Source organism: Eretmochelys imbricata, chromosome 10, assembly GCF_965152235.1.
Source record: "Eretmochelys imbricata isolate rEreImb1 chromosome 10, rEreImb1.hap1, whole genome shotgun sequence".
NCBI classification, from domain to species: Eukaryota; Metazoa; Chordata; order Testudines; family Cheloniidae; genus Eretmochelys; species Eretmochelys imbricata.
The window spans coordinates 70,107,010-70,132,235 of NC_135581.1; the positions used below are offsets into that span (position 1 = coordinate 70,107,010).

The 25,226-nt window shown below is 43.9% G+C and overlaps 1 protein-coding gene across 3 annotated transcripts in view; it reads right to left on the minus strand.

Moving 5' to 3' along the window:
• Positions 1 to 25,226, minus strand: part of ABHD2 (abhydrolase domain containing 2, acylglycerol lipase) — an 88,395-nt gene that overhangs the window by 27,609 nt on the left and 35,560 nt on the right. For 2 of the 3 annotated variants that reach the window (XM_077829002.1, XM_077829003.1), the window contains 6 exons: positions 18,627 to 18,810; positions 14,860 to 14,952; positions 12,821 to 12,931; positions 11,109 to 11,178; positions 9,319 to 9,403; positions 424 to 8,029 (listed from right to left, as the gene is read on the minus strand). In XM_077829002.1, coding sequence (XP_077685128.1) covers positions 7,833 to 8,029; positions 9,319 to 9,403; positions 11,109 to 11,178; positions 12,821 to 12,931; positions 14,860 to 14,952; positions 18,627 to 18,810 — 740 coding nt within the window. In that variant the 3' untranslated portion in view covers positions 424 to 7,832. Of the gene's footprint in view, positions 1 to 423; positions 8,030 to 9,318; positions 9,404 to 11,108; positions 11,179 to 12,820; positions 12,932 to 14,859; positions 14,953 to 18,626; positions 18,811 to 25,226 lie in introns of those variants that run through there. The other variant, XM_077829004.1, reaches the window with a different exon arrangement.

Here is a 25,226-nt window from a genome sequence, read left to right on the forward strand (position 1 = left end):
AGAATGTCCATGGACACCAGACACCATCTGAGAGGTGTAGGGAGAGGAAGGAAAGTAATAGTTTAGAACAGAATTGAGGCATCTGTGGATCCGATACTTATCTTGAAGACTGTCTGAAGTGTTCCACTTCACAGCAATTCACACACATGCTAAGGAGACACAGGATTCTACCCTACTCCAAAGCACTTGGCTCCACTCTCCACATCTCATTATTTAATGGTGGATTTCCAAAGAGCCCTTATCAGGCTATGGATACCATCTTGAACAAGATGTAACCCCTTTCAGAAAAGCCCCTAACTTTACACCATTTCATGGGCAGAGGGTATTGCTGTTGGGTCTCCCAAAGCAAAGGAAAATGAATTCAGGGGAGATGAACCCATTAATAAAGAGCAACTTTTACATACACAGCTACCACACAAAACCTGAACTCAGAAAGTCCTTTATTTTTATTTTTTTTTAAGTAAAGAAATTCAATTGAATCAAAGATAACAAAATTACATTGTTTTGCAATGACCTCAATTAACATCACACAGAATAAAGAACAAAAAAAATAAACACAAGAAAAAAAATATCAAGGACACATTTTATAATTTTTTAAAAGGTAAATGTCAGCAGATATAGAAAAATTGCATTGCTAGTTGCAAATCTTCTCCCCAGGAGCTGGCAGCTCCCAAGAATCTGACTCAGAACCTGGCAGCTGGGGGAAGGTCTCATTATACAAACACAACCTTTTCTGGGCAGCATTTAAAGTTAAAAGGATCAGGAATGTGGAAGTGATGATTCCAGAGAATCTATTCGGAAGCAAAATTTCCCATAATTTTTTTTTTTTTTTTATTTCGGTTGAACAGCAAGAGTTCAAAGACATCAAGAAAGTTACACTCAAACCACTCCACTAAGGCAGCTGCATTGGCAGAAATCAAAGAGTGCACAGGTACAGATCTGGCTTCCTGAAGGGAATACCCCCCTCTGCTTGGGGACACCTGGGAGAAAGGGAAAGGGCTTTTCTTGAAAAATTGTGCTTTCTTAATGAACAGAAACACAGGTTTGTAGTGAACCAACCTCTGGGGCTAAAGACAAATCGCTGAACAGCTGTTTTGGGAGAACGTTACTTGGACTTAATAGTCATTTTTGAACTAAATCTGGCCCATCAGCCATGTTTCTTAGGACTCCCAGTTGGCAGCTACCACCAGAACGTTTAGCACTCTGGTAAAACATGCTGCTACTGATCACTCTGATATGATGTGCTGTCTCCTCTGATCGTAGCTGTGTTCTCTGCATGACAAGACATGCACTGCAAAAGCTTGCCAGTCACATAAAACAACTGCTGTATATGCCCCTACTTATACAGCCAACTATGGGACTCAAGAAACCTGGATGCTCCCCAAGAGGGTTAGAACTAACCAGGCTGCTTGAAGTTAGCAGTGAGAAGAGAAAACAAGCCTACGCACAGAGGAAGCAGAGTGGGACTCTTCTTGAAGGAGCCTTGTTCAGAAAAGGTTGTCTCCTCTTACAGCCCCAGTGTGGTAAATGCTGCCCTTTAATACAGTGATTGTGCCCTTGGATTTAACCAACCAACACATTTTTAAAAGGATTCAAATGTTCAAATGAACTACAGTACAGTTCTTGATAACCCAACCCTTCCAACCCAACCCAGATGATTAACACCAGATAATTTGATCTCCGCTCTGGTGCCAGCATGCCTCAGCCCCCTCAGCCAAAAGAAGAAAACAAGTCCAGATAGAGACAGAGTGGACACAGCAGCAGGAGCATGTCTTGCAGAAGAGGGGGCATGGATCCCAGCATCAATCAAGGCACCCCTTCGTAGGCTCTTTGGTGTACCCTAACCTCTGTTCTGAATAGCCTTTTAAAAAAAAAGAACTCCTACCAAGAGCAATTTGCTTTCTGCCTAGAATTTGGACCCCTGCAGTAAACATGGCTATTCTGAGTCACTATGGCTACTGCACGCCACCCAAACACACAGACCTGCCAATGGAAGGACACATGGTGTCTGACTCAAGACCAAAGCAATGCACACATACGGCCTTCCGATTAGTTAGTGTCACAGGCAGGGTCCCTTTCTAAGCTTCTTGTAAAGGAGATTTACAACCACCAATAAACCCCAGATAGGCACAACATTTCCAGGAGGTTCCTTGTATTGCTCCCCAGTGACCAGTGTCACTACATTTGGCAATAGACCCTCCAAATGCCACTCCTGATGTATCGGATAAGGAGACAGCCCATCTCCTGCTGTACACTACAGAGCCAACAAGCTAGTGGACGGAGGAAGTTAGCTCATTAGAACATGGGATCTTTTGGATTTTAGAAAGGAAACAAGTTTACATTTTAGTCAATAGCTGTGAGAGTCAGTCCCCACTTCTATAGGCAGAAGTCAGTTGTAAAATTATCTACTGCTTATTTAGTTATAATTTTAAGCCCTAAGACATACACTATAGGTAATTTTAGGCTGCCCAAACCCAAGGTTCTTTCTTAGCTCTGTACACACCTGTCATTCAGTGACATTTCACCCATAGACAGGCTGCTTTTAGCTTTGACTCCAAAGAAGGAAAGTCGGGTGTTTGCTTTCTGCATGAGAACAGTGACAAGCAGCAGAACTGCAGCTATGTGTTACCGAAAGATGCAGCTATGTTGAGAAAGAAGTGGCAGGAACGAGGGGCAAGGCACTAGGTGTCTGAAGGGTTGTCCTCTACGAAGCTTGACGGAACTAGGATGGATGAAGAAAAAGTAGCTGGCTAAAGGCAAGTTCTGAGAGACATCAGTACTCTATGTTTTAATAATGCTCACAATCCAAAACAAATACTTCTCAAAAAACAAGAATCAGTGTCAAGAAGTGCTGAGGAGGAGACTGCGGAGACTTTCAAGTGCCTTCACAATGCAGCTGCAACAGGTTCAGACTCATCTGGAAATCCTGTCAACTGCTTCAAAAGGAGAACATTAGAAACTGGCTATTAAAGATTCTGGGAGGTCTGATGTAAAGACAACAAGTTCCTCAATCTCTAGTCTTAGAACAGGTCCCAGCTGCTCACCTGCAAAATTCAAATCTCTGCAGACACCCTGGTAGCAGTGGAAGGAAGACTGGACCAGTATAATCGTTCAGGGAGAATTGGTTGCAACCTGACTAGGAGAGACCCTTTCTGGTGATTTGCTGTTAAGTGCCAATGATATCCAATGATGGGGTGCATAAATTTATGGTACTAAGTGCTAGTTAGCTGAGCCCTAGTGAATTTTATTCCATTCTACCGCCATTGCTCAATCTGAAACCATCAATACGGAAAATCCACTTGTTAGCTCCCATCTCACACAGCAGATCTAAACAGAAGAGCTGCAGTGTTCCATTTGCATTATCAGGCTATTTCAGGATGTATTCAGAAGCTTACACTTTGGATGCTTGCTATGGCTAGTGTGGTTGTTTTGGAAGGTGCTTGTTGTGGAACAGAAAAAGTCTCTATAGGCCTGGAATGCACACTCATGACTTTCACCTCTAAAAGGTAAGAGCTCAAACCTGATCTCGGTCATATGGTATTATGAAGATGATCTCAACAAGGTCCCTGGCACACATATGCCCACATCACACTATCACTGCTAGCATAGTGCGTGGGGGACAGCAAATTAGGACTGATGTACAGTGGCAGACCCTCTTATGGCAGTGTGCACTGTCTCCTCCAGATATAGGGTTTAATACAGAAGTCCCCTCTCCAGAAGCCTTAATACAGTCATATGTTGTGCAGATTTTTAGCTAGAGGGAAGGCAGAAGAAATGATCTGCAAGATATGGCTTCCAGTCAGACTGGGAAGCTCTTAAAATTTTACATCACTGGTCCCTGGTCCATGCATTCAAAGCCACAGCAAGTCACACTGGCGAAGGAGTTTTTATTAAACATTTCTAGCTACAAAAATCTTGTTGGGATGAACTTAAGTCTCAAAACTCAAATGAGACCCTTCAAGCCCATGGCAAAAGCCTTAAGCAACTCCTTCCCTTTCTCCCAAAACTAGAGTAGCTAACTTCCACACCTCCTAACATTTATCATACCCCAGACACAAGCACAACTGCTTCAAGTGCTTTAGAGAATACAGATGGTGGTGCAAGAACTCTTGTGACAAGAGTGCCAAGTCTTAGGTCCATTTCCATCCCCCACCCCGAGCAACTGCACCAGAACGTCAGGGATGCTAAGTGCTCCTGAAGTCTCAGACTAAGGGTAGTGCATCTATGTATGGACAGATAGAGAAGTAGTGGAAAAGTAAGTGTTATGGAAATCTCTATAGGGAGCAGGACAGGGAAGAGTTCTTGCCTGGTGCTACCTCTGAAGAGGAATGGATGCTGATCATGAACAGTTTCCTTAAGTCTTAGAGATCTTCCACAGTAGCATCCCGTCTAACCCTGGGAGGGGCTTTACTTTCTACAGAAATGTGGTGTCTCTCTTTTGGAATCACTGCAGTTAGGATGAGCTCACAAAGAAAGAGGGGATGGCAAAGTTCAGCTGCCAACAATGGTGAAAGAAAGAACTGGAATTTTCCCAGTGAAATCTGCTCCTTTGGGCTTCTCCAACAGCAGAATCTCTGCCTGTCTGCCTGCCCAGTTTGACTGGACAAGCAGCAACTCCCATTGGTTTGGGAATTCCCCCAGATGTGCTTTTCATTTGGGGAAGAGTTATGTTTAGTACTCAGCAAGAACAGAAGTCACTGACTGACTGGTCATCTGCCACAATAAGATCAATTAGTTACAGTAGACTATCTCTCTGTGTTTGAAGAGATGAAGACAACACCATTCTTCCTCACGCCTTAGGAAACAGAAGACCAAAATGCCATCATCTTACTAACAGCATGGAGCAAAGCCTTTCTAAGTCAAAGCCTCCCTCACTGAATCCAAGGAGACAGAGCTCCCCTTCAGGCAGGTTCTACAACACTTAGGTGTATGGTAATGGAATCCCTGAGCTCAGCAGCTAAAGAGCTGCCAAAGACATTGAACACCCAAAACAAGCCTCTCCAAAGCAACGATCCCTTTGATTTCTGTCAGAAAATGGTTACAAGTCACTATCGGGGAAGGAAGCCTTCAGCACTTACTTTCAGAGAACTGATACTCTGCAAACAACTCGTTTACAGAAAAGTTGGAAGAGTTACATAACTGGGCTTAGTTTAGCACTGCTGAAAACTCAGGGCTCAGCTACACTGGAAAGGGGTAGAGTTCATAATTTTATTAGAGAAAACAATTTAGGTTATTTTTGTTTAAAAAGCAACTATTTGGGAAACAGCAAAAACATTTCTCGCTTCAAATACATCAACATGTAACCTGGGTTTTGCCTGCTCTTTGAAGCCTCAACAGTTTGATGGGTGCTAAGGATGACTTCTGTTCCCCTGGGAGTGACGACGACTCCTACTTGCAGCTAAGCTGGGTTTAGAGGAATGAATGCACCCGGTGATCTGTAGAGGGAACTCCTTACTGTGGGAAGGGCAATCTGGTCTCTTGGCTAGCCAGTGACCTACGAACAGCAACTACAGAGCTGGCTATAGAGTTTAAGCACTTCTGAAGTTCAAACCCATTGTAGATAAAGAGCCACATCCCCACACATTTATATCATGTATCTATGTCAACGTGTATAAATAAGAGTGGCTTACATTCAACTTCTAAAAGAGCGAGAGATGGTATAAATAATTCATAGGACATAATTTAGAACAACAGCTACTTCAGCGAGGACAGAGCCAAAGTCAGAATGCCCTGTATGATTAGTCTGGTGATTTGTGGATGAGTTATGGACAAGAGGATGAGCCCAAAGACAGACGCAAAAACCAACTAAGGATGCCCTTGCTAACTGATGCCCTGAAACATCTTTTAAGCCAGCCACAAGAGCGGCCAAATCTTGCCATGACTTTGCTTGGTCATTTCTTCTACTTCTACAACAGCAGAACCTGAATTCTCTCTCTAAACAAGACAATGCACAGGTTACCACAGTTTGTTAAAACAGGCCAAGGCAGCTGGCCTAAGGCAAACCGAAGGAGTGTGTTTCCTGATATGATAATGCACCTTTGCTACAGTAGTTAATTATTGCTTTATTAAACAAAAATCTCTCCAATCTACTGAAATTCAGAGATCGTGTGGCCCAGGAAGCTTATTCCACTAGTGTTACAGGACTGAAATTCAGCAGGGTGTTTTTACCCTTAAGCTTCAACTAAAGTGCCTAGAACGCAAAACCAGGGCTAAAGCAATAAAGTGCTAATTGGTGTGGGAAGTGTGACAGGAACAGAGATGAAGTAAATGGATGATGAAAGGAGTTACAAGGACAGAGTAATGAGATGATGATATTGAAGGAATTGAAAGTAAAGCAAAGTTTGACCACAAAGTTCCACTGTCTCAACAGACTGTTTCTATTTTTATATTAAGGTCCTTGATTGTCATGGGGGAGCTTTTCTTCTAGGGTGTTTATCTTAAAAGAGCCCTCTAGGCAACAGTGCAGTATCAGCCCCTAGATGAGGGAGGTATGCAAGTGACTTTCAAATTGCCACACTTCACCTTGTGCATTAACTGAAGTTGATCTTGGATATCCTGGGTGGGGAAAAGACTTAATGAGCCAGAAGGGCTCTAATGCCCAGCTGGACATAGACAGCCTTACCAGATCCTAATAACTGTGGAAGCAGTTAGTCATACAGAGATAAACATTTAAGCTATGCAGGGCTAGAGACATCCAGTTCCCGTCAACTCCTAGGCAAGTCATGTGGCTGAAAAACAAAACCATTCATTGCTTTGAAAGTTCAGGGGAGAGATTTTGGAACATTCTACCCTGGCACATACAAGAAGGGGAGAGAAGAAGCAAGAATTGATATTGACATGTCCTCCCCCCCGACACTCCTTAAGAAACAGTGTATTAATTCTCTGTGAAATACTCTCACAAATTGGATATACCCCATAGATTGATAATCAGTGGTTCCAATGCATTTACCAGAACCCGTTTCAAAAAGGCCTGGGTTAAAACACAAAAAAATACAGTGACAAAATAAAACTCTTTACATTAAAAAAAGGCAAGTATCACAAGAAGGCTATCTGTTTTGTCTTGGTGTGAGAACGTTTACATAGCAGGAAATCCAACAGAATGACCAATGTGAAACTCATCTATACACAGAGGCCCAGCAGAAAAGAAATGCAGAAGTATCAGAATGCACTGCCACCCTCAAGACAGCTGAAGCTCTGACAAGTTGCTCAGTGTTTTCTAACCCAGCTAAATCCTGGTATGGGCACTGCCAGAAAAGGCAAGAGGTCCTTGTCAGATGAGTGACAAGTACAGCTTCAGCCTTGCACCAAGGGTTTCACCCTGTCTGCAAGCCACATCCAAGGGGCTTACAGACTGAACTGCTGGTTTCTATTGATTGATACAGGGTTCTCCCAGTGTTAGGAGAGATATGACCAGACAGGAGGAACTGAACTCCCAGCACAATTCATCCACAGCTAAACAAGTTCTGCAACTCCGTGAAGAGTCTTGACCAGTGGAAGAATAACCTGATGGTCAGCAGTACTGGAACTTCTACTTTCTAAGTAGGCCATCACATTAGTGTGAGAATCCTGCAGCAAGCCCTAACCAGCAACCCAAAGCAGCAAGCCAGTTCTTCAAATGCAGCAGTGCACTGCAAACCAAAAGGAGACACAAATATGCTCAAAACCAGTTATTACCCTCTGTTGTAGCTCCTTTTCAGAAGGAAACATTGTGGCCAAACCCCAGGCCCAGGATGTCACAAAGAGGATGGAAACCTGAAACAGCAGGTGAGGGAATTCAGAGTTCCAGAAGGGGGAAATATAGTGAAGCAAATTGGAGAGACTCTTTGAGGCAGTTACTCCTGGCCAGACGCCGCTTGCTCTGTATCTGAGCACTGAGACTTATTCCTCTCCCACTGGCAGATGGCATTTGTGTACTGCACTACAAGCTTATCCATCCAAGTGAGGGGTTCAGGAAAGAGTACAGCCCCCTCAAAAAAGCCTAGGTGGCCTCCATGCAGTGGTAGCACAAACATGACATTCTCCTGTTTTTCTGCAAGGTTAAAAGAGAAAGAGCATGAGATTTCAGAAGCCAACTGCAAAAACTAAACAGCAGAACTCTGCAACATCCCAGACAATGGTACCCACCGTGATGTGTTAGGGTGTGTCTGTGCTCCATCTGGGCAGTGGAGGCTTTGCAAGCACACACACTTGCTTCACAGCAGAGGAATGCAAGCTTTTTGCTGACAAGAGCCACAACGGATTTGAATTAATTGAACATATTACAGCAGCCCTCCCGTTTCATATAGCTGGGAAGTTCATGGAGACAAGTACCAGCCTGCAGTGCTCTCAATACCAGCAAACCGCTTCAGCTGAGGTAAAGCACTGCAGGCTGGGACTGATGTGCAACCCATAAAGCCCAGCAGTCCCAACGTGCAGTGCTCCATTTTGACTCAGGCGTGTTGCAGGCTGGTACCTATAGGCTCCATGGGCTGCACAGTCCCATATGAAAAGGGCTTTAGGCCACACTGCAGAACTCTGGCTGCACTTCTGCTGGCTGCTGCTTCACGGCATAATTCATTCAGGGCACCACTTATGACTAGGTTTTCTCCTTATAGCTATTGGTGCTGGAACAAGAAGCCCTGCTGTTCTCCTTTAGGACATGTGCTCTGTTCAATAGTGAGACATGAACTAGCTCTTTCTTTTCCATTCCAAGGCTTTGAAGGGTCATTTGCCTTCTTCATGGCCAAGGAACAGCAAATAGATCTCTTGGGATCTCTCATTCCAAGTCTCATTGGGACCCCAGCAACAGATGGAGGGAGATCACACAGCCACAAAGCAGGACACTTTCACTGTGCTACACTTGCTGCCCCAGGTGATGGTTAATTTTAGCCCTGAACAGTTAGACACCATCATAGGAACTATTAGCAAAGCCTTCTGGGTTTTGCCCTGTTGCTTTACTGATTCTGTGTGGGGAGCCAAGATGTGAGGAAGCAGTTCACTGCAAAGCAGAGACTATTTAATCTAAAGCTAAACCATTTCCAATTTTGCTTCCTGACATTAACACCAGTGAGGTAGCAAGAACGTGCATTTCTTGGGAAAACAATCTGATAGTTCCCTTGGGCTACACAGCCAGCTGAACAGTATTTAGTTAGGTTCTACCAAAATAAAATTGGGAATCTCCTCAGTGAATCGTGGTTTAAAAAGCAGTTTAGGTTGCACAGTACACATCCCCCAGATTATGGTAGTCTGCATTCAGACCTTGCTATACATGTTAATTCACAATGTGATGAAGGGGGAATCCAAAAGCAATAGTCAATTTTGGCAATGCATTCAACTCACCTGACAGAGCTCTTGGGATCGATAACAGACTGTCATGTACCAGAGGGTCATCAGCAGCATTAACCAGCATGAGGGGAACATAGATCTGCAACATGAAAGAAGGAAAAGGAAACAAATGGAGAACGAGTGAGTTATAGATTCCTGGTTTGAACTCAATTCTCTTAACAACAAAAGGCATCTACTCACAACCCGCCTATGAATCCACAACTGAGTGCCACATCTTGTGATGAACCTACACCTGCAGCAACAATCAGGAATGTAACAACACACACAATCAAAACGATGCCAGGTGGACTGTCACTGCTGGGCTGCTCTGCAGTATTTGGTATGGTTCAACTGAACTGCCTAAAGGACAAGCTGGGTATGACAGGGCAATCACCAGTAACACCCTGCCAACAGAGCAGTTCCAGACAGTGACACTGGGGGTAGTTTCTTTATGACTGGTACTCGGGATCCATATAGCATTCCGCACACATCTAGTGTGGCCAATACTTGAGAGCATTTGCATTCTCCTTTTGGAATGGAGAATCTAAGCTATCACTGCCAGGCAGATGGTCATCAAATGTACATTTGTCTCTGGCTTCCGAAGGGGACGTACAGCACCCAAGGGAATGCACTGCTGAAATCCGAGACGGGACAATCACAAACCGGCAGAGACAGAATAATAGTAAAACTTCAGTTGTGCTTGTTGGTTTGGGCAAGAGATATGAAGAATGTAATTTCCCTAGGCTCCCTGCAGTCGTTGATGAGAGATGCTTAAGCAGGCCAGAGTGGCATGCAGCCCAAGCATGGTCTTTGATTAGAGGCTGACATCAGAGGATCAGATGTCAGCCATGATCATGATAGGATTCTGCCATCATAAAAAAATACTGCCAAACTGAGCACTTTCCTCTGACACCCTTTCCTGGTAACTGTCACCCCCTTGCCTTTGGGACAGAGGTTGGACTACAACATGCTCTTTGTATAAGGCTACAGAAAGAACCTCACCCAATGCCTGAAGCTGGAGTAATTGAGTAGTTGCCAAGGGCTAGCTGAGAGGATTCAGTCTCTTACTCCACACATTCGGTGCAACAGGCAGCTAATGGAGAAACTTACTTTTGGATATTTGAAGCCCTAATGCTTTACTGAGCTCTGGTAGCCTATTCACCTTTATCTTTTGATCCAGCGGCTCTTAAGGGGGATAACTAGTACATTTCCCAGCTTTGCCTCCGCAGCCCTGGGTCTGTGCAACGTCTGATCATCTGACCGGAGAGGCAGTGTCTGAGCCTCTTTCCGAAGTGGAATGATTTATTTTAAAAGTTTCTGGAATTGTATAGATCAGAGTGATACTAATTTGATATCTTTAAGAGGGCTTAACTCTAGGTTTGGCTTTGTGCTCAGAACACTGTGTTGCTACCACCAATACAGAATTCTACGCTGAGGGGCTCACAATTTGGCTTCATGTAATATAAGCTAGAAGGCCTGAATTTGGGGTAAAACAGATGCCTCTTGGTTTCCAAGACAGCCTTTGGTTTGAGGGGAGCAACAGTGAAGTCCCAGATGAAGATCAGGGCTAGGATTCTCAAAGAAGCTTAAAGGAGTTGGGCACTTAACTCACTGAATGTCAATGGGATTTTGGTGCTTAACTCTCATTAGATTCCTTAGAACTCCAAGCCCTGACATACTGTACACCTTGTGGAGTAATGAGATATGACATCTAGGTACCAGTGATGCAGAAACCAATGAACATTCCTCTTCATTCCCAAGAGCAAAATGAAAGCATAACAACCACCTCCACCGTGGTAGCTCACCCTGTGTAAGTAATGCAGACAACTCTCCTTTTCATAATATTCTTTCAGGGAACTGTAACCATGAAACTTCCTGAGGAAAAAACAACAACAAAGAACTGTAAGGCAAGAACACGTACTCTCAGTATTGAGCAACTGCCATTTTTGAATTAGTCCACTTCATCGGCAGAAGCCATGAGCTGCCCAGTGTGACCTCCTTCCAGTGGTTTAATAGAGACCATCTGTTCAGGCCCATCTCAGTGTAAATTCCCAACGTCAACACAGCACAACAGATGAAATGCTGCATTCTCTTCTGCCAAAGAGTTCTTCGCAAGAGCATGACCAGTGGGGGGAGGGGGCAGCACAGAACCTGCCAACTGAGTGAACCGTTCCCCAAAGCACTGAGAGAGAGCAGAGCAACTGCGGCACAGTAGCAAGCCAGAGGCATGACAGATGGCAAATTAAACACCATTAACTTGTGTCTGTTGAGCAGGACGTGGATGAGAAAGCCTAGCCACACCTAGGGTCTTGCAAAGCATCCTTCCTGGTTATCTGCAATCTTGACAGAGAGAGGACTGGAGGAGTGATTAAGGTTGGTTACGTTAACAACTCCCTTTTAGTAGGCCTACTCAAAACGCCTTGCTGGATCTCATCTTCAGCTACTTATGAACCCTTAAAATGCAGTTGCTGAAGGGCCCATCCTAGGAGCTGAAACTCATGGCAGTTATAAGACTTCTGAAGAAGGTAAATACTCATTTTTCTGCTGGAGTCCAATTCAATCCCACTACCTCCTTCTCACTTCATAAAAGCCACAGCTAAGCTGCAGGCCCCAACTAGGGAGACCTGCTCCTTCCCTGCCGCATTCCAGAAAGACTACAGGGTAGCAGGATCTCTGTGACCTCACTTCCTGCTGGGCACATAGGACAGGAATCCCCTTCGCTTGGGAGCAGCTTACAAAGCCCAGGTCTCCCCAGGAGCAGCAGAGGGAAACACCTTCAGTCCCTTAGCAGCTCTGCTGGCTTTACCACCTGTTGACTTTGGGTGATTATTTTGTGGCTACAGTGTTTGCAAGTGGATGCCAGTGCCTGGTCTTAAGGGAGACTCTGGAGAAGGAGAATATGAAGCCATTGGAAAATAGACTGAATTAGTGCTAGAATACTTAAAAAGCAAGAGGCAAGAAAAGGCTGGTGTTTAATATTAAACAATAAAAGCGAAGAGCTGAAGTCACCTCTATTAATGCAGCAAGGTTTAAAATAAGCCAACCATAAGGTCTGCTAAAATGAGAACAGGCAGGTGGTAAAGGTAGGAGGTGTATGTGTGTTTTAAATGCACAATCGAATGTAACACAAGGGTTAAATATAATTTGGTAGGAGCCAACATGGGCCTACCACCTCCCCAACCACTTTATGGCTCAGGCCCCACCGGTTCTCATCCTTCTAGACTCTTTTAGGCAGGGACGGTCTTCCTGGGTTTTGTACTGCACCCAGGAAAATGGGACTCTGTCCCTGACTGCAGCTTTGGATGCTTGATTCTTACAAAAGAAAGTAGCAGAGAGCTTGTCAAACGCTGGATCAGAAGCTGGCAAAGACTGGGGGGTTAGTCAACATTTTAACAAAGTTGCTCATGGTAGCAAATTTCAGGAGCTTTCTACCCACCTAGCAGCAAGTAAGTAAGTAATAGGGCAACATCAGTGAAAATTAGAAAAGATGGGCTACAGCAAATGCTTCCCGTCATACCTCATGATGGTGTCATCGATCTGCATGAGGGATGTTGCTGTGTAGAGTCTGCTCAGGTCCGAGTCGACCAGGGTTTGGGGCTGCTTAACGCTATCTCCAAACAGGACTTGCCTGAAACACACAGCAGCAGAAAATACAGTAATCACACAAAAGCAGCTAGGCCCTGTTCTGCTCAGACAACCCAGAGAAGCTTGCATCTGCCATTGCTGATACGAGCAAATGAGGACTATAGCCCTCATCCGTGAGGATTTACTTATGCATGAGCATAGCTTGTTAGTTTTGGCCTGACTGCACAGGGAGGTAAGTTGAGAACTTAACGGCCCTCTCTGGGACAAAAGATGCTTTTCTGCTACATGGAAGAACTGCATTTGAGAGACGCATAAAGAGAGGACTTTTCAAAGCATATCCAGGGACTAGGGGTGTTTGGAGCAAAGGCTTTTTCAGTTAAAGGCAGAGTCCTTTGGCTTCTTACCAAAGACGTGGGTGGCTCTGGTAACAGCGCTAGAGATCATGGGTGTAGCACCTCTTTCCCCATCTGGTACTATTGCCTCACCAGTGTGGAGACAATGTTAGTTCATACAGAGAAAGTGATTTGGGACATTACCTTAACAGAAAGCTATTCACTGAGGACATTGTCCTAGTCAGAGATTACACCCAAGAGAGGACGTGTTATTTCACAAGAGCAAAACTCTACTCTGGCAAGTAGGAAACATATAGACCCCAGAACAAAAAAGACTGCAAGCTGTAGATAGCAGGAGGCTTGCAGGATTTCTATCCCCTTTAAGAGGCAGCTATAGGGTGGAGATGGAGTTTGTTTTGGGGACTTGCCCTAGAGCATAAGAGATCTATTATGGAAGCAAAATATTTTGATAACAAAACCTCCTTTAAGCCTGCATCAGGTTTCTCCTGGTTACGATACTGAGTACCCATTTAATGGGGAGATTACAGCCCTTCATATATTTTGAGTTTTGTCAAGTTGTCAAAATATTTGGCTATCTGGGGTGAATTATATGGATCCCCACACACTGTACACACAGATAAGAGTTTCCTTCCCTCCAGAAAGATTCTCCACACTGCATGGAACATGACAGTTTTCCTTACAAGATTTCAACTCTGCCAACTGAAATGGGCATGAATAAGTTAGCTTTTTTAATTTTCTCCCACCTCCCAAGTGTCTCTGGGCATCTTAAATAAGCCAAGGAGATATCTACATATGAAGGCAACATGTCCCAATCAGTATCCAAAGCAGTTTTGGCTGTGGTAGTGGGCCAGGGGGAAACGAACATGAATTTGAGTGGGCTACCAATAAGAGTTAGTCATTCAATCTGACCTATTGCTCACCCACAGTAAAGGCATGGGAGTAAGGAGAGCACATAGGTTTCAGCAATACGTGGGAGCATTCCTTCTAGCTGTGCATTTTTAGGTTTTGTAACTCAGGCTATTGCGTTTGAAAGGGCAACACCCCTATGCTATGACTCCTAAGCTAATATCAAGAGCAATCCTACCTCTCTGCTCAGGTATGTGGCAGAGCACAACAGAGAGGTGCTCCCTCACGTCCTTGAGCATAAGGTGGTCTCTGGCTGAAAGGGAAACACATGCAAAATACCTTGGCAGACAGACACCAGCAGTGTATCTAGCAGGGAAGGAAGGCTGCTGGCGAATACAGACCAACACTGCACTTCTCATTTTGCATTTGCTCAGTCAATGAGCTTCCTTGGAAGGCAGAAATAAGCAGCCAGGCTCAGGATGTATGAAAAGGAACCCCCCACACACACACTATATGGGAGCCTATACTGACAGGCAGGACAAAGAATGAATGAGATGCTGGGGCAAGCTTCCCTTCCCCTTTCATTCGCAAAAATCCTCCCATTCTAGGAAGCTGAAACTTATTCATAGATTTCTAGGTATGGATTAGCTCTAATTTAAATTTTACCCTTTGGATGATCCCCTATGGAACTGCACATTAATTCAGTGCTGCTATTGCAGCTGAAGCTGGCTGGCCCACGTAAATATTCAGAGCAGACACCCTACTACTGTACCTGTGAGAGAGGATGATTTTCTTCATGTTGTCTGCCATGAGGAAGTTATAAAACCTCCGACACTGATCCCACTGCATGAAGGTTTCCTGTGCCCTAAACACAAGCATAAGTCAACAAATCAAAGCAGGTAGTAACTGTGTACATCTTGGTGGAACAGAGCAATAAACCAGGTCTCCAGGCCACTATAACAAGGTGTTATGTAAATAGGCTTTCCCACCAAAGGCTTAATCTCCCGATAGGAATTGGCTTAATCTCTGATGAAAGAATTTGGTAAATGTCAGAAGAGATGTTTACACAGACTCACTAGGCAACAGCTAGTCACCTACTATACCATCACTGAAGCATCCTGCATCTCAGGGCAGCTTTAGACATTGATGTGAAGAGGTTTAAAGGGACACTCAACTTAAGTCAGACTTTGCATTTAGCCAATCTACCTACCTTGTAACAACCATGACATATGAAGAGTACGCAGGAAAGAGATTTAATGTTTCACTATTTTGTTAGGTACTGCATTTCATAGTACTTTATGCACTGTCAAGTTCGGATGTTTCCTCTGTAGGTCAGTTTTGCTTGTTTGTGCAGCTCTTCTGCGCTGCAACAAGGTTGTGAAGTGTTTAAAATAGGAAGTCGACCTCCACAACCCACAAAAATTGGCTGGAGGACACAGGGATAAATGAAGTACCTGAAATGGCTACATTCTGAACTGGTGTCCCTGTAACTGTACTGACTGGTCAGAACTCCATTTCATAGCTTACTAAATTAACATATTGCCAGTCACACAGAATTATTAACGTCAGCCAAATTATGTGAGCTCTTCCGGAACCAAATGTTTCCCTTTGCTACGCAAGGGTCATAAGCAAGTTATTTCTATTACTGTGAACCCCGTTACAGAGTAATGAAGAAATATACAGTCCCTCTTATTTACTTAGCAATCCAAGAATGGTTGGGGTGAGGTTCAATACGGACTACTTCAGGAGTTTAAACATTAACACCATGGGAACTAATAGAACAGAGGGCTTTATCAGGACTTCCTAGGTTCAAGCCAAAGGCTATAAAATCCCTAGCAGAGAGTGAGTTAATGAATAAGCTACATTTGTTCATGGCACAATACACACCAGGGCTTAATGCAAGAATGGGATTTAGCCTCAAGACTTCCTTATCTCCATGTCTAGCCAGGATATATCTGCCATATACTTGTGGAAAGAGAGACAACATTTCATTGGAAAACTCTTTGCAGGCAACTCAATCTTTAAGGTCATTTAAATCCACGTTAATTGTTAGAGCTATCACACTTTTCCATAGTTGCTGCTTTGGACAGCAGGCCTTATGCTATAAAGAGCCTGAGCAGAGAGCAAAATGAAACAATTTCCTGTATTTAATGATCTGTGCAGGTTTCATGGGCATGGGAATGCCACAGCCTACAGCTCACACTGAATGTCACATTCCACATGGTCAAGAAGCAAGGCCACGTTGTCGAGAGCAAACTCAACAGCAGAACCAAGCCTACACAGATATCAGAGATTTCATAATAGAGAAGCATGTCATCTTTTAGCCTTAGGGGTTGAATTCCCCCATGTAAGTTAACTGATGAAAACAAGGCCTTTATCTACTTTCCTCTCTGCAGCCTCTTCTCACCGTTGAAACCCTGGAGAGCCTGCCCTGCAGCACCCAACATCTGAATGGCTTTCCCAACAGAGCCCAAATCTCCTTTACCTTGTCTTACCTCGGTCTCTCTCTACTATCAACCAACTGCCTTAGAATTTGTCTTAGAGGCAGTACAACAAAAGAAAGGGATCTCCATCTAGACTGACCAGCCATCTATACCATGAGTACTCAGGGCTTACATACAGACTTGATGTAAGAGGCCAATTAGGTCAGGTCTGGGGGAGAGTAATGCTTAGCAGTTAAGACTGGAGGCGTTTTGCACCCTCCCATACCCACATACTGTTCACTAGTGACTGAAATGGTCTATGGACATGTGTCCCAATACAAACACACACCCTACCTTCCTTCTAAGGGAGTTTTCTTAATAGCCCTCTTTCAACCAGCTATGTGGCTAATGAACATTTAAAAACAGCAAGGGAGGTTAGGTAGGGAGACTTATTTGAAAAGCCCTCTTGCCAAAAGAACAGTAATGCACAGAAGTTCTATAAACGTAGATTTGCTAAAACAAGCTCGGCCAGCAGAGGGAGTCATGAGCTCAACAAGCAGCTAGTTTTCTGCATTGCAAGGAGCACTCGAGGAAACAGATGTTACTTCACAATGAAACAACTCAGAGTCCAATATCATGCTAACAGGTCCTGTCGTAGACTGCCAATCTGCCAGAGCTTCAGGGGAATATTACTAACACCAGCACACAGGGAACAGAGCTACTCTGAGCAGGTGTTTTGGCTTCAAGTATGGAAATTTAGCATGCATTTTAATAGACAAAAAAAGGAAGGACTAGAGCGCAAAACAGCACTTGCAAGCCCTTTATACAGCCAGCCTCCACAGCTATGCTGCTGCCATCAAAGTAAACCAAGAGCACTGATCTTCTGGTCTTGAACCCACACAACACTCCAGACATCTCCCTAGCACACTGAAATCCTTTCGGACTAGGAAGCGGGTAAACATTTATAGGAGGCCCCACACTTTCTTAGGACTCACACCAGGTATGACCTGAAGTCTGAGACTCACACCAGGTATGACCAATATGAATTGGTCATTTGTTTAAATTGCTGTATTCCAGCTTTGGGCAATGTTTTAATACTGTTAAAAAGCTTCTGCAGCCCAAGGTTAAAAACAGGGGTTTAACTGCATGAGCACTCTTCCCTAAACTTGGTTGAATACTGAGGTAACTATTTCCTAACCAAAACCAGCATTATTATGCATGCAGTCAGAGTAGTGAACCCAAAGTATCGAGGTTTCTTGGCTGGGCTGAAGTTCTCTTTGCTATACTGATCCTTTAGTGTAGGGAACAGTCATTTTTGCAGCAGCAAGATCACTGTTGCTCATCCTCCTCCCGCCGAGATGGAGACAGAGTCAGTAATTATTCGTCTTACTGTGTGACAAGAGAAATCTTACCAGCTTCCAGAGAACACTGCATTACTAGAGGAGCTCTGTACTAGAAGGCCATGGTAACTGGCACAGAGGGCAAGAGTCAGTTCTGGCAGTCTTTGTGGGGCCAGGAATCACTAAGCAAATGTGAGTTTAGTGTTCTCTCCAGTGGAGCGGCTCTGACCAGCAAAATTGACTCTTGCCCAGTGCTTGGTTCCCAATTATGAGACAAACACTGAATGGTCACGGAGATGCCATTTTAGCCCATAACTTTGTGCTGTCGTTCACCGTCACCCACTCTCAGTCTAAACTTGGGCTTGTAGTACATTACTATTAACACCAGGTGGAGCTCTTAAAGCTTCCATTTGGAAGACCACATCTTGTTTTGCCAGTCTGACTAAATCACAGATTAAAGCCAGAAGGGACCATTATGAATCCCAAGATACTTGCTGCTCCTATTGGTCAGGCTAGTCAGAAATGTTGTTGCTAGTGAACCTGGAGTCTCCTCAATAAACAACCATACAGCCCAAGCCATCTGGCTGATGGGTCACTCCAGGAGAGACTGGAAGGCGGAGAGGTCAAGTCTCTCTCCACAGAAGGTAAAGGCAGCATTTAGTGAGTCCAGAGTATATCACCTGTAGAGGTCAGGGTGATGCACGCTGGCAGGGCAGGGAGCAGCTTGTGTCCCAGCTGCCAGCACTGTACTTCCACAGGAAGCCGTGTGGACTTACCTTAGCGCGCTGTATCCTTGGCAAACACTGACGCAGCACAGCACTCTCTCCTGGTTGGCCTGGGTCTCTCCTAGGTACTTGCACACAATGTTGCCACCCAGGCTGAAGCCCACCACAACCAGCTGGGTCAGAGGGAAGGTCTTCTTGATGTAGTTAACCATGGCTCCAAATTCCCAGGTGCAACCTGTGAGAAAGGCCAAGTTCAAAGTAATGTTTTAAACTGAGTGCTAGACCCCTCTCCAGCTTTCAAGCAGCTACAGCAAGTATACTAGAAGTTTGTGTGCCTTCCAACACTGGTTTCAGAAGAGAAACTCTCCAGAGGGTAGAGGAATCCTGGTTACCTCAAGCTCAGTTATGCTGCTGGTCAGAGACTTCACTACTTCTTTAGAAGTAATGTGCACGACTGTACCAGAGAGCAGCTGGGTGGAGCATCCTTGCAACACACATGCTGGGGAACATACAATACTTTAGCACGCTATCGTATGAGGGTGCAACTGTCCACCTAGATTCATGCCAAAGTGCAGGGCATGGAGGCCAACATGTCACTGTAGAAGTTTTCCCATATAGACAGAAACAGCCCTAGATGCTACCCATAATGCAGGGGAACAGACTAACCCCACTAGGAAACCTTTCAGCACAAAGGATCCCAAGGTCAGTTTCAGCTAGTACTGTGTTTGGAGTAGGGCATCTTGCTATACCCAGCATTTCAGAAATAGCAAGACTGAATTCATTTTGTACTTGATTAGATCTGAATGAAGGAAAGGATCATCTCCTTTCCTTCCACTGAAGATAGAGACATCACTTAGAAGATGGAAGTTACAAGCTTGTCACATAACTAAAAATCTTATGGGACTATGACCAATAACTCTGGAGTTGTACCTAACGGAGCAGATAGATTGAGTTGCTTGTTCAATATTCCAACAAGACAGGACACAAAATGATGCTTTGATAAGAGGTGTCCTACGTCTATCCCCCCAAAAGATTTAATTTTCCTGAACTCAAGTGTATTTATCTAGAAGACGGAGCTCTCTTCGGACTCAAGCCTTAAGGTTTAGAACATACACTCGAACACTTGCTACAGAAAGTTCTCAGACTCATGGGCTTTAAGGTAAAAAGGGACCATCATGATCATCTAGGCTTACCTCCTGCACATTGCAGGCCACAGAGCCTGACCCACCCACTCCTCTACTAAGCCCATAATATCTGGATGAATGACTGAAGTCTTCAAATCTTAATTTAGAGATTTGAAGTTACAGAGATCCATTTACAGTAGAACCTCAGAGTTACGAACACCTCGGGAATGGAGATTGTTCGTAACTCTGAACAAAATGTTATGGTTCTTTCAAAAGTTTACAACTGAACATTGACTAAATACAGCTTTGAAACTTTACTATGCAGAAGAAAAATGTTGCTTTCCCCCTTTTTTTAGTAGTTTACATTTAAACACAATACTGTACTGTATTTGCCTTTATTTTTTTTTGGTCTCTGCCGCTGCCTGATTGCGTACTGCCAGTTCCCAATGAGGCGTGTGGTTGACAGGTCAGTTCGTAATTCTGGTGTTCATAACTCTGAGGTTCTACTGTATTCTAGTTCAAACCAGCAACTGACCAAAACAGAAAAAACAACCTCAGGGTCTCTGCCAATCTGACCCTGGAGGCAAATTCCTTCCCAACTCAAATATGGTGACCAGTTAGACGCTGAGCACATAGGCAAGACCCACCAGATACACACCTGGGAAAGAATTCTCTGTAGTAACTCAGGCGTCCTCCCGCTCTAGTGTCCCATCTCTGGCCATGGAGATATTTGCTAATAGTATTTATGGATGGGCCATAAGTCTTGTCCTATCCTACAGATCCAAGAATATTACTTCCCCATTTGCTAGTTGAACAGAAGAGCTTCCAGTTTTCAGGAACAGTATCCTTTAATGATTTGTGAAGAATGGCTGCTTTAGCACTGCCACCAGAGCATACATTCCCCTTTGGATTCAGACAGGAGAGTGCCCGCAGAGAGTAGCATTTGTGCTCAAGTTCACATATGTTGCTCTCCAGGAAGAATGACCTGTCTGCTGCAGTCTGGAGTGACTGTGACATCATCCTCAGCAGCTGGAGGAATCTTCAATACCAGATTAAAGAGTCTTTCAAATGCCACATTTTGATCACTAACCATCTGCCCATCCCCCACGGTCATGTCCAAATTCAAACTTCATTTAATTATTTCCAAATGGGGAGGGAGAGGCTGACTTCAACAAAGCTCAGACAACATGTGTTCTAGTCCCAATATATATATTCTACATTTGAGACACAGTCCTTTATTTAAGGTGAAGGCTGATCTCGTGATTAGCACACAGGATTGGGAGTCAGGAGACCTGCGTTTTTGTTTTGGGCTCTGCTACTCACCTGCTGTGACCACAAGTGACGACCAATATAGGCTGGATAGCACACGTGTCTAAAACTCATTAAGAATGTGTTATCTGCACCATATATACTAGTATACATTAAGCACAGTAATACAGCAGTTATATAGCCTAAACTGGCCTATACCTTTACTATAATCCTGTTCACTTATGCTACATATCCCATAACACCTTGCATTAGCCAAAGCTTACTTTGGCTAAAGTAGATAGGAAAGCTGTCAGGATTAGGACATAGGAGTATTTTACCATAGTAACAGGTAGGGAGTTATTCTCATAGGTAAGTATTGGAATATCCCAAAGGAAGAAGACAGAATGGAGGTTGTTCGTAACTGAAAAGTTTGTAACTCTGAACAAAACCTCATGGTTGTTCTTTCAAAAGTTTACAACTGAACAGTGACTTAATACAGCTGTGAAACTTTACTATGAAGAGGAAAAATGCTGCTTTCCTTTTATTTTTTTTTTTTTTTAGTAGTTTATACTTAAACACAGAACTGTACTGTATTTGCTTTTTATTTATTTATTTTTTTTGGTCTCTGCTGTTGCCAGATTGTGTACTTTGAGTTCCAAATGAGGTGTGTGGTTGACTGGTCAGTTCATAACTCTGAGGTTCTACTGTGTATGATTGTTCTACCCTGGTACAAACCTAGAAGATATCTTCAAGGACCAGCACCTGACATTCTAGTATCCAAAACAAAGATACAGAAAGGAACAAAACAACAAGTTAAGGAACTGGGACAAACTGATGGGCCGAATTTTAATGACTTGTAAGGAAATATGTAACTTGTAAAATCATCCTATAAATACTACCAGCTGAAATGCATAACTTTGGGAGCATACCTTCTGCATAAGGCGAATGTGGCCTGAGACAGATTTCCAGAGACCATTTTCCTGTACTATATTATTATTGGCTTATAGCAATGAACTTGCCTGACATTTGTTATTTGGTTTCTTGCGTATATTTCATAACAAACCAAAGTGTTGTCAAACAATTGACTATACTATTTATCAACATTAAGCGAGTCACTTCATCTCTACCTCAGCTGCCCTATTTGTGAAATACAGCCTTTCCTTTCGCCAGCATTTTGAAAGGTGTGGCTGAAGAGTGCTAAGTATTGTTATGGGTGCTCTGTACATGGGGTGATCTCATGACAAGTACCTATGGAATGCAGAATCTGTTACAGCCTGCCTTCCTGATGCCGTTACAACAGTCACTTTTGGGTACCTGCAGTGTTGTAGCTGTGTTGGTCCCAGGGTATTAAAGAGACAAGGTAGGTGAGGTAATATCTTTCACTGGATCAACTGCTGTTGGTGAGAGAGAGAGAGAGAGAGACAAGCTTTCGAGCTTACATGGAGCTCTTCTTCAGGTCACTTCTGGGTATATTCAGATAGAAGTGAGCTGGGAGACATACAATGTGTTGTGCTGCCCACCTTTGGTAGAGAGAACAGATACCTAGATCTGTAGCTAGAATGGTAGTGGGAAGCCAGCACTTGGGCACTTTGCTTTGAGACTGGAATCCTTGGATAGAACCTAGAATGGGGTGTTTAGGTAAACTTGTGTTGCTCTATGGATATTCCCATCACGCCCTACTGGGATATAGCCAGTGACCGAGACTGAGTTGATGGAGACCAAACAGCAGAAGAACTCCTCTCCCCATTTTCTGTCTCGTCCTCCTTCACACTTTCCTCTATTTTCCCCCTGTGACAGATACTCTTTAGACTCGTCCTACATGCCCCATTTTGAATAGATTCACTCTGAGGCAGAGCCACAGCCTGTTAGACCTTTTAATTCTTTGCAGTTTCAGGGAAGGGACATAGCTGCATGGATCTCTCTGGCTAACAAGCTCAGCACTCAGCCTAGTATTTATCACGAGCTCCCAATCCCTGCTCTCGTGGTAGCACAACTGAGCTAGAGGACAGAGAAGCTCTAACAGGAAGAAATAGCAGTCCAGGGCCTACAGTAAAGTGCAGGGGTGAGCTGGCTCCTCTCCCGAATCACTGCCTAAGTGAGGCAACAGGTATTCTGCTAGCTAAAGGGTGGGCATGCAAAGGCCCAGGATCCTTATTACGAATCAGACAGAAGCTGGTAAGAACCAACAGGTCTGCCTCACTTAAAGTGCATTAGAAACAGATTGTTGTGGGCTGCTCAGGATTTAAGAGAGTTTCACCTGTCTTCAGGGGGGTTTCGAGCAGCACCTCCATGTGCCCTTCTGAAACACCATTTGTTAGGGTTGTTTTTTAATCAAACAGCCAGGAATACTTCACAAATCTCCTCCTTGTACCTCTTAAAACTAGTGGAACATCTTCCTAGTTCTCCAGAGAAAGAAGGCCACTGCCAAAACCAGAATATATCAGGACATTGCATCCGTGGGCCAGGCAGTTAAAAACTGAAACCCAAACAACAAGAGGAACTGAAATCCAACACTGACTCAAGCCTCAAAATAAATGCCACACATCTGACCCAATGTAAATTCAGTAGCTGCTGTGCTTAACTGAAGAACTCCTCACTGCTCTGGGGGCCACAGCACTACGGTTCTAACCCAAGGCCTGCCCTGCAACGCAAGTCCAAATAATTTTTATTTAAAATCCATTTATGCCAACTCTAAGGTCTCGTCTAATAATGCACTCTCCAGGGATGTGATTTCTAAAGCACACTAACATGGTGCACCATTCATTACACCACATAGACCCTGCTGGTGCACTTTTACATAGTGCTATTTGAAACTTTCAGTCCACACCAGCAGGGACTACATGAACAAATTAATCCACAACACATTAGTGTGCTTTGTAAATCACATTTCCATAGAGTGCTTCACCCCACCTTGTAGATAAGCCCTAATACTGCTCCACTCCAATCAGCATGGTCATTTCTGACACATTATCAGGTTAGTGTTTTGACTAGCTAAGTGTACTGTAGTGCTCAGAATTTGCTAGGATTTTCAAAGAACCTGCTATTTTCAACTTGGCAAGCTTTGGGGCTGTGTCTGGTTTTAGCAGATTTAGAATACTTTGCAGTGTTAACATTCTTAATGAGCAGTTTCTCCTCAGGATGACAAATGCAGGGCTGCACTGGTTTCCTCTAGAAGAAGCTGGCAGTCAAAATAATTTCTGACCATTTGACTTGCGGGCTGTGAGCAACAGCTTCAGAAACTTTAAACTCAAGTAGCAACAGGTCAGGCCTGGTCTATGGGATGAATAATTCAACAGATCCCTGATTTAAGGTTATCCTTTTCCCAAAGGATATTTTAGCTGTCACTGAATTCCTACAAGGATGCTGGCCTGTTTGGCTTGTAGTCAGAGGAAAGTCTGCATTCCTGAGTTTATTAGACTTGCCTGACTCACTGTTTTGCAGGGCACTCTTTGAATGAAGTTATTTTTCTGAACCATCATGAGGAAATACTGGGCATTCCTTGCCCTTTGCACGACTATAAGAAGAAGTAAAGAGCCACGTTTCTAGTGCTGCACTAGAGAATATCCCCTTGGGTCCGAGCTCAAACCCAGTGGGGTCAAGGCAAAGAGTGCCATTATCTTCAGTAAGCTTTGGATAACTCCTGGACTAGACTCCCTTTAAGGCTTCTCAGATTTGACACTAGCTGAAGATAGAACTGCATGTTTAAAGAATATGGCCTTGATTTGTAAGCCCCGCTAGGTGGAGTTGTAATGAGCCCATGTATATACACAATATACCAGCTATTTAAATGTTATGTGTTTACTATTTTCATTTCACTTCATGTTCCTGCTATTAGCCACCATTCTGACCAATCCAGGCTCAGGAGGTATTCTTAGGCCTGAAATTAGAATTGGCCTGATCACAGCCAAGATTTTCAAGAGTGATTAGTAGCTGGGAGGAGGAAGAAGACAGGACTTGCTACCTCAAAGGGGCTTTATTTGCAGAGAGCAGGTGCTCAACACTTATTGAAAGAAAGACTTAGGCCCTTGGAAGGACTCAAGTTGGGCTGCCAAAATTCAAGACACTCAAAGCCACTAGTCAGTTTTGAAAATCTTGGCCCACATGCAGACTCCTGGTGGGGTGTTTAGACACTGCAATACTCTAGGAAAACCTCAACCTCAATCCATACAGCACTGGTTTGACTGGTTCCCCAGGTGAAAGGTGAGGGAACTGAATTCTCTTAACAGCAGCTCCCAAGTATCTGTTACTCCCCAAAGTTAGTCTAGTTTTTCTATAGCAT